General features: G+C 34.5%; 2 protein-coding genes across 2 annotated transcripts; one reads left to right on the top strand and one right to left on the bottom strand.

Annotated features, from left to right (window-relative positions):
• Positions 1-3,576: 3,576 nt before the first annotated feature.
• LOC134717754 (uncharacterized) lies at positions 3,577-5,313 on the bottom strand. The gene is made up of 2 exons (XM_063580247.1): positions 4,655-5,313; positions 3,577-4,124 (listed from the first exon to the last, which is right to left on the bottom strand). The coding sequence occupies exons 1-2, from the start codon at positions 5,061-5,063 to the stop codon at positions 3,577-3,579; spliced, it is 957 nt and encodes a 318-aa protein (XP_063436317.1). The 5' UTR covers positions 5,064-5,313.
• An 8,298-nt stretch (positions 5,314-13,611) lies between these two features.
• LOC134717753 (uncharacterized) lies at positions 13,612-14,591 on the top strand. The gene has a single exon (XM_063580246.1). The coding sequence runs from the start codon at positions 13,629-13,631 to the stop codon at positions 14,589-14,591; it is 963 nt and encodes a 320-aa protein (XP_063436316.1). The 5' UTR covers positions 13,612-13,628.
• Positions 14,592-14,930: the final 339 nt, after the last annotated feature.

Here is a 14,930-nt window from a genome sequence, read left to right as displayed (position 1 = left end):
CATGTAATTTTTCAAAGGTTTGTAAGAAAATAAGCTTCCCGTTTAAAATCCATTGGAGGCCCTCCGATAAACCGCAACTCATATTTTTTGTAGCGGACACTTTCCTATTACTGGATGTCCGCCATTTTGACTTAACGGTCACGTGACAATAGTAAAAATCCCGCCGCGGACAAATTCTTAGCATTTTACTGGAAAACATTTTAAAATCATGTAATAAATCTACAATATTAATAGATTTTTGTATGCGAGCATCATTGGTTGCAAGCGTCTATTTTTTTTCAAAGTTTCTAGAAAGTAGTTGCATAGTCTGCATATAGTGCATCCAGTACGCACAAAGGAAGCAACGTTCATATATCATTATTATAACAAGAAAATCTGCTTAGTTCATAGTACCATTATAGGGTATGGATAACGCAGCACTGCAACATCACATTTCAGTCTGCAATAAAGGTGGGCACAGGTTCAGCCCTGTAATATTTCAAATATCTCTAGTCGGACAGATGATAAAACATTAAAATAGCTTACCGACATGTCTACTGTAGTTGAGATGGACGAGAAATAAAAGGAAAACTTAATGAAACTTGAACGTGCTTTTTATGTAATTTGAAAATGGCTAATGTTAGAACTTTTTGAAAAGCATGCTGGGAAACTGCAATTGATTGGTTATAATTGCTGCATGAAATCATTCTATTCAACAGGATAACCCAATACTATATAGTAACATAGTATACTATGTTATCGGCTGAACAGCATAACCCCACATAACCTAACATCTATTGAATAGGAAAACCCCAGTTGCATCGGGTGAGTAGCTTTACTCAAGAAAGGTACATTTGTAAGTGACCCCACCCAAATTTTGTTTGTATAAGTTTCAAGAACATTTTGAGACACACTAAAGTTACAGAATCAAAAATTACTTGTGTATGTGCAGACAGATGGACAAGTGTAAAACTTAATGCCTCGTTTTTTGGCATATAAAAGGCTGAAGGTACATTTTAATGCTCTTGTCTTTTCTAAACAGTTTGAATTGACAGGTTCTGATATTTTTTACATATTTTTTTCTCATTGATTTGTAGTGTTCATTTAATCAATGGTGGGGACTATACATGACGTTTGGTTTTGCTTATTGTTGAAAGGTAATGTTGCCTATTGTTGTGTGCAACTTAATTATTTGGTTGCTCTGCCACAAACTGGTGCTCAAAGACTTAACAAATATGTTCAGGTATGACGTCCATATTCACTGTACTAGTATGCAGATTGTTAGGGGTCAGCTTAAGGACACCTACGGGTGCGGGAATTCTCGCTACATTGAAGACCCATTGGTTGAATTCGGATGTTGTCTGCTCTGTGGTCGGGTGGTTGTCACTTTGACACATTCACCATTTCCTTTCTCAATTTTATCATTATATATAGTAGGGCTTACAACAATGTATGATACAATCAAGAAGTTGGATTGAAGTTTAAATAATACAAAAACTCAATATACATTTCCTTGAAAAAAGATAAAGAAACGGTGAAATATATGTTTGGCCTTTGATTTGCTTTGGACACCCACTTTTTTTGGCCCAAAGAAACATGTACATGTGTATAATTATAAGTAAACATTAATATTGAAAAAGGGCATTGCCTGTACTTACCATATTGCTATTGTGTGAAACACATCAATCACAATTACTTTAATGTTTAACTTCTGCAAACAATTTCTCCATTCTGGGTCACCTACTAGTATTATACACGAATTATTACTGATACCTGTTGAATGAGTCAAAGTTTAAGAGGAAAACAATTTATCAATTCAATTCAATATTTCACTGGAAAGAGCAAAATAGAGGCGTGATCCAAATACAGACAATTATTATATTAAAACAACACATAAATGAAATAAAGATTCATGTAACAAGTCATGAGCCAATTATATGTATACAAATACATTAAACTGATAATGACACCATAAACTTATATTTCAGATTTATTCTAGATTTTCCTACATTTACTTAAAGCACACAATATAAGATAAATATATATAAGGTATATGCACGAACTACTGTAAAAGATTATTATCTGATGAAACGGTATGGTGGTCTCTCAAATCAAGAGCTTCTTCGATAGACAAACAAATAGATTTTAATTCCTTTTCAGACATAGGATTCAACATTTTGTTAAAATTTTATCCAAATTATTTGAATTAATATCATTAATTTTATATTTAGATCTAATTTTGTTATATTGCGGACATTCAATCAAAAAATGAATCTCATTTTCAATTTTGGGCAAAATTTACAAAATCTCTTATTGGAGGGTATTTTTGATCTTGCACACCTCCCAGTTTCTATTGGTAATGAGTGTCACAGGGTGACTTTGGTTACTCACATATATGTTGTTATTTTGGTTGTTAATTCCATTTCGATTTGCATAACGTCAGTATTTATAAATGCTATATTCTGCAGACTTCAGTGTATAATACATGTCCACATTTTACATCTAATTAATTAGGTAATGTCCACTATTTACTTGGGCATTTACCTGTTAACTTGTCGAACGGGTTGAGTAACATGTCATACCTGTATTTGATGAGCTGACTTCACTCTCAGGTAACATCTTAACGAGTCAAGGTGTGGCCAGATATGTGTTGTATAAAGTTAGTTTACGATATGGCGTGGACACACACACTGGATTTCTGAGGTCCCAGTTTCGGGCTAGATGTATGTAGTTTTGATTTTTTAAAGTATGGAGATATATTACAAATGGTGGTGAAAACTGTTGACAGTACGACTTTCCATGTTTTTCATCAATAGTTTGGCAACCTACAATATTTGGAGTCGAGTATAGACAATAGGGCAGCCGTAATGTGTACACCGCTTATGTTGGGCCAGTTTTGTGTAGTTATCAAAAACCAAATACGTAAAATTCCGTAGTATCGTTATTCAGATTCCAAAGCTAAATATAAAGAAGGAACAGTTCATTAAACATTGACATTATTATTTCATTTATTTATATTTGTAAATTTGTACAATATTAAATTGTTATTCTGTTTAAAAGAAGTAGTCATTTATTATCTGTAAGTACAAACTCCTAAGTCAGCTCTCGTCTATCCGTGACAATGAGTGTGCACTTGTAACATGAATCTTCTTTTTTCCTTTGATCTTTTTATGGAATAACACAGAGACGACAAGCACGTACCAAAATGTATGCTCTAAATTGAAGCAACCAAATAATATTGCATGAAAGGTCACATGGGCCTATATAACTCAATGGGAAAACTGCCATGAAATAACCAACAACACTTTAACCAATATTGCACAAGTAAGCTCCGCCTCCTTAGGAAAAGATTACGCCTACAAAAAAGCACACACAAAAATGTCAATTTTATTAGAATTCTTATAACAAAATACAAATCTTTAAATCTGTGTAGGTTTTCTCCGCCAGACAGACAACCAAAAAAATGAAACGACTACGCATTAATTTTTTCAAAATAGAACCGATTTTTTTTTACAAATTTTCTTTGTACTTTTGAAACATAAACCTAAAATTGATCATTACATATTGAAATGAATTTTTTTCAAATGCAGAGCTTAGTTAGTGAAAGTTGAAGTTGCAATTTGAAAATTGAACAACCCCTTTAGTATTTGTAACGTCTTTAAGCATTTCTGGTGTGGTCCGTTGACGTTTCATCGGTGGTGTGGCTAACACACTCGTATTTTCAATAGTCGGTTCATCACTAGAATTTTCATCGAAAAAGGATACTTCTGCAGTTTCGGTGGCATCTAGAGGAGGATTAAGCACATTTGAAACCTTTTTCTGTATGGTTTCATTTGAAGTTTTGTAGGTTCGGACAGCATTTGATCTGTGCCCCGTTCTACCCTTTATCTCCTGTTCCTCGATCCCTGCTTGGTATAGTTGAGTCGCACATGTACGCTTGCCTGAATGATTTGAAAAGTTGCCCTGAATACCACCTTTCTGACAAATTTCCTTCATGAAAAGGTCCAATTTGTTAATGCCAACAGCCTGCTTTCCATATCTAATAGTTTGCTCAGAATTTCCCTTGCGTGGTTTACGGTAAAAGATGCCATCATTACCGAGCGCCTCTAAATATTTCTGAAAATGTGTAGCAATGCATCGAGGACCTACAATGGTAATAGAAAAGTTAATGAAGTTTGCAGATAGATGAGGAAAATATCTCGTCCATTAAATATTTGACTTTATATTTACGGCAAATTATTAAAAATTAAACTAAAATATAATATACACAAATACACAATATTCTTAGGAATATTACTTGCTTATAGTTACATATTAAATATTAAAGCAACATGAAATTAACAAATAAAACTTATCATGCACAGAACATGTGAAAACTGGATACAATCTATTTAATCCTGTTTAGCAATGGGTTGAAAATCACATTTAACAGTATATTTAACATACTGTTAAAAGTACTGACAATGCAATCAAATATGGCTATTCAGCTGACTATATATGCGGTTTGGGTTTTGCTCATTGTTGAGATGGAACGGGGACCTACAGTTGCTAACTTCTATATACAAGTTATTTGGTCTGTGGTGGAGTTTTCTCATTGGCAATTATACAGCATATTCTTACTTATATAAATGTATAACATAAAGAACCATTTAGAAATTACAAATAAATGTCTTACCTTCTTCGGAGTAATGTTTGATATCCTTGTTATCCAGACTAAGATGGGATAAACCTCCTTTGAAAGTTTTTGTACTCCTCCCTATGAAGCGCACATACTTTCCAGTTTGGTCGGTCCCAATTTCTAATTGGGAACAGTCTAGATTACGGTGTTCATCTCGTCCTCGCAAACCAAAAAGTTTGCATGCATAGAAAAAAGCAGTATGCTGGAGCGATACAGAATTCGTCATTCCAAAAACCCCCTTTTGCCACAAATTTTCTTCATCTTGTAGACTGAGAGGATCAGCTCTTTTAACTTTTGTTCTGAACCCTTTTGATAACAATTCTTTCATCCGAGAATCAAGGACGCGTCTGAAAGTAACAAATCTCAAGTCTTTTTCGTCAAGAAAGTTCTTATCATTCACGTTCATGTCCTTGCAATAGCGCAATAATCCACATATTATGCTATAGAGTGACTTGGGGGGGATATTCCTCGCCTTTCTTATTACGCACTTCAATCACGAAACGTTGTAGCCAGTGGTTCATTTCGGCAGCTTCGAGCATATGTATGTCAGCAATACTATCGCCATGTTTAGATCTTGCGATTCTCCATTCATTAAAAACACCAATAGACCACTTTGTATTCTTTTTCGTGTTCGCGTTTGTTTGAGACGATATCAGCTTTTCTATATCCTCATCTGAAACGCACCGGTTCGACATCCTCATCTAAAACGGGTGCGGTAAAACGCACCGGTTCGACATCCTCATCTAAAACGGGTGCGGTAAAACGCACTGGTTCGACATCCTCATCTAAAACAGGTGCGGTAAAACGCACCGGTTCAACATCCTCATCTTTTAAGTCGGTTAGCAAGAAATCTCCTAGCTCAAATGTTCCCAAGTGGTAGTAATCCACAGCCTGTGATACACTCATGTTATAAAATGATTCCATATTTGAATGAATTTGCGACAGTCTAATATTCTCCTCTATTGTTTCCGACGCATTGGCTAACGACATGTCTTCCTCGACTTCTTGAAGAACCTGCAAAATAGTAAAAATCGTTTCAAGAGAATGAAATAATTATATTTCCAATCTGGGGCATATAAATGACATCACATCACAGTAAAAATTTACCGATTCACGATTAGAAGCACATGCATTTTGAACATTAACTTCCCTTTTTGGGGCCCCAAGGTAAAAACAAATATTTTCGCTTGGGGATCTTGTAGATAGTAGAAAAAGGCATGGTATCGACTGATTATTAATTTTTAGGACTTGGTATCAGTTTAATATTGTAGTAAATTGTACATATGGAAAAATAAAAACATTTTTTTTAACATTTTGGCAAACAAGGGGGGTCCGTGCCTCAATATGACAATACTTAGCGTAAATCATTTTATTTCAATTTAAAAAATAATACACACCTGAGAGAGAACCAAATCATCCGTATCTACATTTTCAATTTCAAGCCAATCTGGTAGAGACTCTAAGGGTAGAGAGAATGCGTCTGCCATCATTTTTCCTTCAGAATCATGCGCTTTGGTAGATTTTCGCGCCAAACGTGATTTTTGTTGCACGGACTGTCATGGGCGTGTCATTCATGTCACAAATCATTTATAGCAACGCCTTCCTCGTTAGCCAAATAAACTTCGTTCGAAAGTTTATTTGTCTAACTCGGAGTACTATGCTATAAATATAACTTATTCTTAATTTAGTGAGGTTTTTTTCAAAGGTATTTAGGAATATTAAAATTTATAGAATCAAAACTTGAAACAAATGAGAGGGGGATCAATCAATTACCCTACATCTTAAAGGGGGAGAGGAGAGTACAAACTTCTGACAAATAATTATAAAACCTCACCCTAGTCCATCTTCAGATTGATTGATTGTTTGTTTCCTAACGTCCAGTGGCTAATATATCATGCATTGATAGGACGAGAACAAGTTTACAATAAATACTATAGATATGTCTTGAAATAATAGGGGTCATCTGGGATGATGGTCGGGTAAATTTGAACTGCCACAGGTAAATGAGGATATATTGGATAGAGACAGAAATTTTGATTTGCAACAAGCCACCTAAGGACCCCTCAAAGAGTTGTTGCAAGGTTTCTTAACGTGCAAAGAGCGTGGCAGTCTCTTTACACGAGGTATTGGAGTTAACGTCCCGAATCTGACCGGACGTGACTGCGAACTTGATACATCCCGCACAGACAAACGGACGTCCCACTGCGGCAAGCGTTAATTGTCTATTTCCCAGTCACCCGTCCTTCTTTTTTTATAGCCATGGCGTTGTCAGTTTATTTTCGATATATTACAAGGAGAGTGCCTAATTCTTTGCAGGAATTTTAAAAATGTTTGTATACACATTGAACGACAAATTTGTTTGACGTATACATTTTTCTGACGTCAGCCACTCAAATCAATCAATGTGTTCGTAGATAGTAGATGTTTTTGTGTTCTGTTAAATTGTTCCTTTTAAAATTGTTATACGCTGATGACTGGTGTACCGATATATTGACTTATTTTATTTATTCGGTCTATTTATTAAACGCATCAATGTAAAAATAACGGAATTTGACGAGACTGTCATTAAAGTGACAGGGTAAGTGCTTTAGAACCAGGTTTAATCCACCATTTTCTACATTTGAAAATACCTGTACCAAGTCAGGAAAATGACAGTTCTTGTCCATTCGATTTTGATGCGTTTTGATATTTGATTTTTCCAGGTGATTATGGACTTTCCGAATTGATTTTCCTCTAGTTCAGTATTTTTGAGATTTATTTTTTACAATCCTTTCAACATATTGCGTTTATAAATCGACATTTCTGTCAAGTGCTTTAGTTGGAGATACTGTGTGTGTTGCCGACTGGTTATGGTAATTTTTTGATTTTCGAAACTTTTTTTTTCTTCAGTAACATACTTGATTGATTTTTGGTTGCTTAACGTCCAGTGGCAACTATTTTATGCATATTCAGGACGAGAACAAGTTAACAATAAATACAAAAGGTAGGTTGTTGTAAAAGAGGGAGGATGATGGTCGGGGAAATTTTGGACTGCCACTGAAAAATGAGGGTATATTGGATAGGGACAGAAATTTTGCTTTGCAACAGGCCACCTACGGACCCCTCAAAGAGTTGTCGCAAGGGTTCTTTACGTGCAAAGAGCGTGGTACTCTCTTTACACTAGGCATCGGATTTAACGTCCCCTTTTTGGGATACGATTGCTTTCAAGCAATCTGTAGAATTTTACCGGTGACTCATGACACATTCCCTCACGTCATTCATTGTATTCGAAATATTCAGCAACATCTCAGATTCTTATGATTGTCTTGCTTTTTAAGGTAAATAAAAGCAAACGGATTGAACATAAACAACTTTTCTGTAATGTTCTTCTCATAATTTTTATGTGTGATATTTTTCCCGACTTATATGCGTGTTTTTAACAACACGGAAAATCAGAATTAAACAGTATTTATATTTAGTGTTTTTATAAATTTAGAAACACGTCAGAGGGAATTCCCCAGTTTTGATAACTTGCGAGAGTTCCAATTGATAATTCTATTTCTGTCATAAGAACTGAAGTGGAGTATTACTATATTTTACCGTTTTGAAACTGATATTTAATACTGTACTCTCATAAAGAAATGGAGAACCATTCATCATATCATTTAGTAAACGTTTTTGTTCCAAATTGCAAGTCGTAGTTTGTTTATGTATTAATGCGCATGCGTATAGTTTTCGTGATTCAAGGGGTATCAAATTGAGTGGTTGCTCTGGATTCCCCGCTTCATCGATTAATTTGAAACTAATTGGACTCTTTCAATGTCTGTCTGATATTGAGGGTTATTGTTGATGCACGATTTTAAATCCATATGCACAATTTAAATTAAAATACACGAATTCCATATATCGTAAAAGCTACCTATAACACCCCTTCAGCCGAAATGGAGTCTTCCATATAATTATTTCGAGTTGTTTCCTTTCCGAAAGTATTTCCGTCAAAATCGAAATACAATATGTCTCGTCAAGAAAAATTAACTCGTTAGATGCCGATAAACGTCGTATTATATTAAGAATAAGAACGATCTCAATTTAAACAGAGGAGTGTGTACGGAAAGGAGTCATGCCCTCTGACCCAAAAAAAATTCAATATTTAAAGAGTAAGAAATGGGGTTCCTCCTAAACTGGTCCGCCGTTCTATATATAGCTTCGCACCGAAGGTCAATGAACACAACAGTGGTCCAGTTTAGGGTGCTTCCTTGAATTACGGTGATAAGATACGGAAGCAAGTTAACTCGTACCACGGTCACTTGTACCTAAAAAGTTAACTTGTACCACTGGGAAGTCGTACCGTTCAGAACTCGAACAACTGTAAACTCGAACTTTTAAAATTTATTAAAAATTATTATGTTTTATGCCGGGTTTTCGTTTCTAAACTTAATAAATATAAAGTTGAATTACTTGAATTTTATACTGGATTTTAATGAAAACTTATACAAAAATAAAATGTTCTCTAAGCGTTATTGTTTAAACTGATCTTTCAAACTAGAACATATGTTGTTCCAGGGGGCCGCCCCCCTTTTCTTACAAAAAAATGGTTGATAATAAAGGGAATCATCGAAGCATGACTGGAGCGGGCCCCCTCTTAGGTCAGTCAGCGGGCCCCCCTTAGGAAGAGTTCTGGGTCCGCCACTGTAGAACTTAATCCAGAAGAAAGTTAAAACATCGCTTTAACTGTACCTTAAATTGAATAGATATATATATCCAATTTAAGTTAATTTAAGCTGCAATCCATGATTGCAAATTAAATGCCATGTTAACGATTGTTGAAAGCCATGTGCTTTTTTGGCGGGGAAAATTCCGGACCCCTCAACAGGAATCAGTTACATTTCATTGTTATTTATAGACAGTCAAAATGATTGCCAAAATTATTTTTACAAACTGCTAAGATTTATTCATGAAAAATTAATATTTTCTTCGGGTGAAACTCAGTTAATACTTTAATAATCTACATCTGCCACCGTATTTTCTATCCAATAGACAAGGAACATTAGCTACAAATTGGTCATTGTACTTTCAAATTATATGCATTTTACAGACTTAAGTGGTATTGAGTACATATATATTCATCATTTAACACCATTTCAAATGCATTTAAATAAGTTGGTACGAGTTAGCAGTGGAACGAGTTTGCATTGGTAAAATTTTTGTTTTAGTGGTACGAGTTTACAATGGTACGGGATAACTATAATCCGATAAAACACAATGGCTCATGCACTTGTAACCGTGATTGGCTATTTTTAAAGTTGAATGACTATTCAGATTATTACATTTTTCATGTGCAGTTGAATTAGTTTTGAAAATAATACTATCCAGCTGTACCAGGGTTGCCCAAAATGCTTGAGACTCGTGCATGTTCATGCTTTTTTGCGGCAGTATCGTTGGATCTATTTTTTTCCTCTTTGATCTTTTCAATTTTGGCCAAATTTCACGCATTTGCTTAATGAAAATTTGGCAGAACTGCTATACATGCATGACATGTGTCAATGAAAAATATGGCAATCGTATCCCTCGGAGCATTCTGTTCTTTGATTGACCGGACGTGACTGCAAACTTGATACATCCTGCACAGCCAAACGGACGCCCAACTTCGGCAAGCGTTTTACTGCCGGTCAGGAGAAGACCAAGTGACATATTTCTATTCCTCAGTCACCCTTGGGCATGTAACAAACTTGAAATAGAAATGTCACCCCTGAATTCGATTATGTATGAACAGTTATACCGATATGAAAAACTTGCCATACATTTTAATGAACATTTATATAAGAACAGTGAAGCTAAGATAGCTTTAAAAGTAAAGTTTGTGATCGGAAAACCAGAACAATTTGTCAACGAAAAAAGCTTTTCAGCGTCTTAAAAATAAATTGAGTAATATAATCGCTCATATAGGGGTTGATGAAGCACAATGCGTGGTACGATGGGAAATATGCAGGTAGGTTAATGTAGGATTTCAATTATTTTTTAAAACCCCTTTTTTCTCATATTCATTTTGATTTTAAAATAAAGATAATGTATGACCTTCTTGGATCGGGGTGTCATTTATTATAGTAGCAGGTAAGATTATCCGATTTCACATCTGGTGTCCGAAAGGGTCACGTGATTTTATGATATGTCCTTTTTCCTGGGTAATCTAGCCCATAGAACAAGTTTCCGCACTGAAAACTATGCCACAAAATCTAACCGAGTAATACATGACACTTTATACTACACATTTATTGCTGATCGCTTTCTGAAAAATCATTTCCTGTTATTTTAATGGTATCAAACATACTCGTCCGTAGTTGTTACCATTGCCATAAATTATGCTTCGTTGATCTATTTCGCGTGCAATTTTCATCTGCGATCAGTAATTATCTAATTTTGTATATGTTTTTCTACAATTCTTTTGAAATACTTTATATAAATGTTCACGTTTATAATTTAACATTCATTCATTCTTATGTTATGTATGCAACATGTTCTTTGATTTGTATAGGTCGCCTATTATGAGTAAGACAACGTGCACCGGTTTATTCGTCAACTGTTGGCTCTTCCCTACCTACCAAAAAGAGCACATTCCAACAGCCTTTCAAAAGCTGAAAAGTCATGTACAGCCTAACAACCGGATGTATCGCATGCTAACCTACATTGAACGCAGATGGATAGACAGCACCTCTATCCTATCAGTCGAAGGCTGGCACAACACTCAACCGCAATGTCAAACATCTTGATATACATCTGTTATCAACGATAATCATACCGGAACAAAATTTTATTTGAATTTTTAGATGACAACAACGCCATTGGTAAAACAATCAACGGTGTCATCTTTTCCACATTGTTCACCCTTTAATAAGGAATCATCAGAAGCAGTGAAGGTTTGTTCTTTATTGAATTTGAGTTTCTTAATAGATACATACTATAAATTATTAAAAAAAAAAAATACAAATATTTTGCAATTGTTGATGTTTTTTTAAATCAGAAAAACTAACACAAATACGGGTATTTCATTTGAGAAGCGAGTTAAGTTTTTCAAATATAAAACAAATAGTTCATACAGATTGATATTATGTATTGCATTTTAGAACAGCTGGGTAAATTTCGTTTTGTAAACTCAGTATTTTTAGCAGAAAGATAGAAAAAATGTTGAGAAAAAAAACACAATATTTAAAAGAGATGGATCTTGCATTCGGTAAATAATATTTTACATAGGGTTAAAGAGAGGGGAGTCAAAAAAGTTAACTCAAGAAACAAAAAAACATTTTTTGTAGTATGTTAAACTTCTGGAAAATCATGATCACATGGTGAAGGCTGAGGAGCTTAGAAGGATAACAGCAAGGGCAAAAAAGAAAAAAAAATCCCAGGCTATTATGTGGTAATAAAGTTAATGCCACTTTTATTTACCACAAAAGAAATGGCCAACTCAAGAGGACAGGGTATTAAGCCAGCCAAGAAAGGAGATACTAGACCACCTCTTGATATCAAATAAAATTCAGACCATAAAAGGTACATATAAGTGCTTCCACATTTTTAAAATACTTAAAAACAGGTTTTTACTGTTGAAATTTAAATGTTTGAAGAACTTCAACTTTATGTTTGTAGCCAATACTCTGTTACGACAGATCATTATACAGTATAACCATTAAACTCAAGCAAGCTCATTTTTTTTGGTGTTTTCTGTATCATCTTTTAAAGCAATAGATTTTGTTCACACATTTAACTAATAGCATTCACCATTCTGAAAACTACTCATTAAAACTCATTAGATTTGACTCGTAAAGAATTCAGGTACATGCTAATTATTATCAAAAACCTATCAAAGACTACTGAACTCAGTTTTACAAAATACAATTTTTTTAATACTAGTATGTTCCATTACAAATTAATACAAAGGAATACAGTTTGCCAATTAAACTTTTAAAGGAAATAATGATTAATATGAGTATCTTATAAGATATATATGTAAATAAGGAGATAGCTTGTTTCTCTGAACATTTAGGTTTTTATTTCTCAGCATATTCTGAAGCTAATTGTAAAAAGCATCAGCTAAAGCCAGCCACGGAATCAGGCATGAATGATAATGTAACAGAGGCAATTGCCTATTCAAGAAAAAAAACCAGATGCAGATTGAGACACCAACCAAGTGAACAAAATAAGAACTATTTTCATCATTGCATAATAATCAATTTAATTTTTGAAATAATATGCCCATGGATGTGTGATTTTTGATACAAAATATGTTTTCTTTTCATCTGCATAAAAAATAACAGTATACCGTGATTCGTATTCATGTATATTTGGTTATTTTAAAGATTTTAAAGCACGACAAAATATTTCTAAAAATATGATAAACAAAAACGTCAGTATGATGTTCAGGCACATGAGAACACATACAAGACAGGGGATGTAGTATGGTTTTATACTTTTAATCGAAAGCCAAAACTGAGTCCAAAGTTACAAAGGAATTGGGATTGGCCATACTTTGTTGTAGAAGTTATATCGGATTAAATATATAAAATTAAAAAGACAGCAACGTCTAAAATGCAAATTGTGCATCGTGATAGGCTTAAACCATTCTTTGGTGATGTTCAAAACTGGGTCAACGAACAAGAAAATCAAAGAACTGACAATACTGTTAACCCTGTGGTTGCCTCTGGAATCTGAAAAATAGATAAAATGTGTTTCAAATTCGTATTTGAAATTTGAAAGCTAGTAAATGAGTTTGAATAAATGAAGAACGCATTTTGTGTGTTATATATATATGAATTAATCATAGCGAGATTTATTGCTGTGTGTTTATAAGAAGTCATGTGTTTCATTTTTTTTTAAAATAAAATGAAAAACAGGTTTAAGTATAAATAATTACCAAAGTATGCAAGCAAAATTATGGATACTGGTCAACTGTGCTGAATGTTAAAATTGAATATATTCGCAAAACAGTATTTTTATACTTCAGATGGTTTTCTTCTGCTTTCACTGTGGTGCTCAGTACAACCTAAGAAGTCAATTAACAAGACATGTAAGTGACAAACATCCTAAGAAGATGCTTCAGTGCAGATTTGGCTCTTACTTGGTACCAACAAGTAAGAGGTTCCGCCTGATTGAGCATGAAAAGAATGTCCATAGACATATTCTGAATCCAAGAACCAACAACAGAGAACTTGTAATCCCAGAAACCCCAACAAGAAATCCAGTGCCAACCTCTAATTTTAATACAAGACAAAGCTGCACAGTCACTAGGCCAAGAGAAGTAACACCACCAACATCACCTATATTAACAATGTCTATTAAACCTATTTCTCCATTGTCCGAAATATCCTCTTGTAGCATTTCCTTGGGAATTGAGGATTACAGCTCCGTGTCACCTGTCAAGAAGAACTTAGTGGATCTTTTTGACTCTCCTACAAGACAGGCTGTGGAAGAGAACACAGAAGAAACTAGTATGGTACCTGAGAAACCAACAACAGAACCCTCCATAGTTACTACTACTTTGAGGGATAGTAGGCATTTGGCTTTGCCAGCTATTGGAGATGAAGTCTGTCCTGAAGACAGATTTCAGGCTCCACCCTCCCGCTTCCAGTGTTCCTATGAAGCTTCCAAGTGCATGCTAGTGGCCGATAAGGCAAAGAAGACAGGGAAATATACAGGCAGTGTATTGCCAGTAGGATATGGATGTGTTAAGAAAGAAGAAATATGTATTCTGCCAGATGGAACAGTTTACAAACTGTCTGCAACATGGGTACCAGATCCATCTTTCCAAATTTTGAAGTCGAAGGACATACATACAGACGAGCGTCAAGTGCAACAAACCAGTACGCAGACATACGATAAGCGGGTTGTGCTTGCAACAACAGTCACCCAGAGAGGAGAGTTATTAAGAAAGAGAGAGAAATCCAAACAGAAGATTGTAGAGTGGTAATGGAATGAGGCGCAGAAGAACTAGAGCTGGACATAGAGAAAGAATACATGGATTTTGACTTATATTCGGACAATTGTAGGCTTTCAGAAATTAGTTATTATGTAAAAATTTATATTTAAGGTAGAGTAATTAGGAAACATTTTGGGTTGGGTAAAGTTTTTGATAGTTTGGGAAGGGATTGGTTATTACGAACATATATTAATGGAACTTAGATGTTTCATTCCAGTTTAGAGTGTTGTGTGTTGAAACTATACATGGTTGTATATTAAATGCATTTATTAATTGTATTTATTGAATCAATTTTGATGAAATGTGTATTATAAAGGTATTATATTTATT

The sequence above is a fragment of the Mytilus trossulus genome, chromosome 5 (assembly GCF_036588685.1).
Source record: "Mytilus trossulus isolate FHL-02 chromosome 5, PNRI_Mtr1.1.1.hap1, whole genome shotgun sequence".
Lineage (NCBI taxonomy): Eukaryota > Metazoa > Mollusca > Bivalvia > Mytilida > Mytilidae > Mytilus > Mytilus trossulus.
Note: the sequence above shows the minus strand (reverse complement) of the source record. Positions and strands in the feature narration are given on the sequence as shown.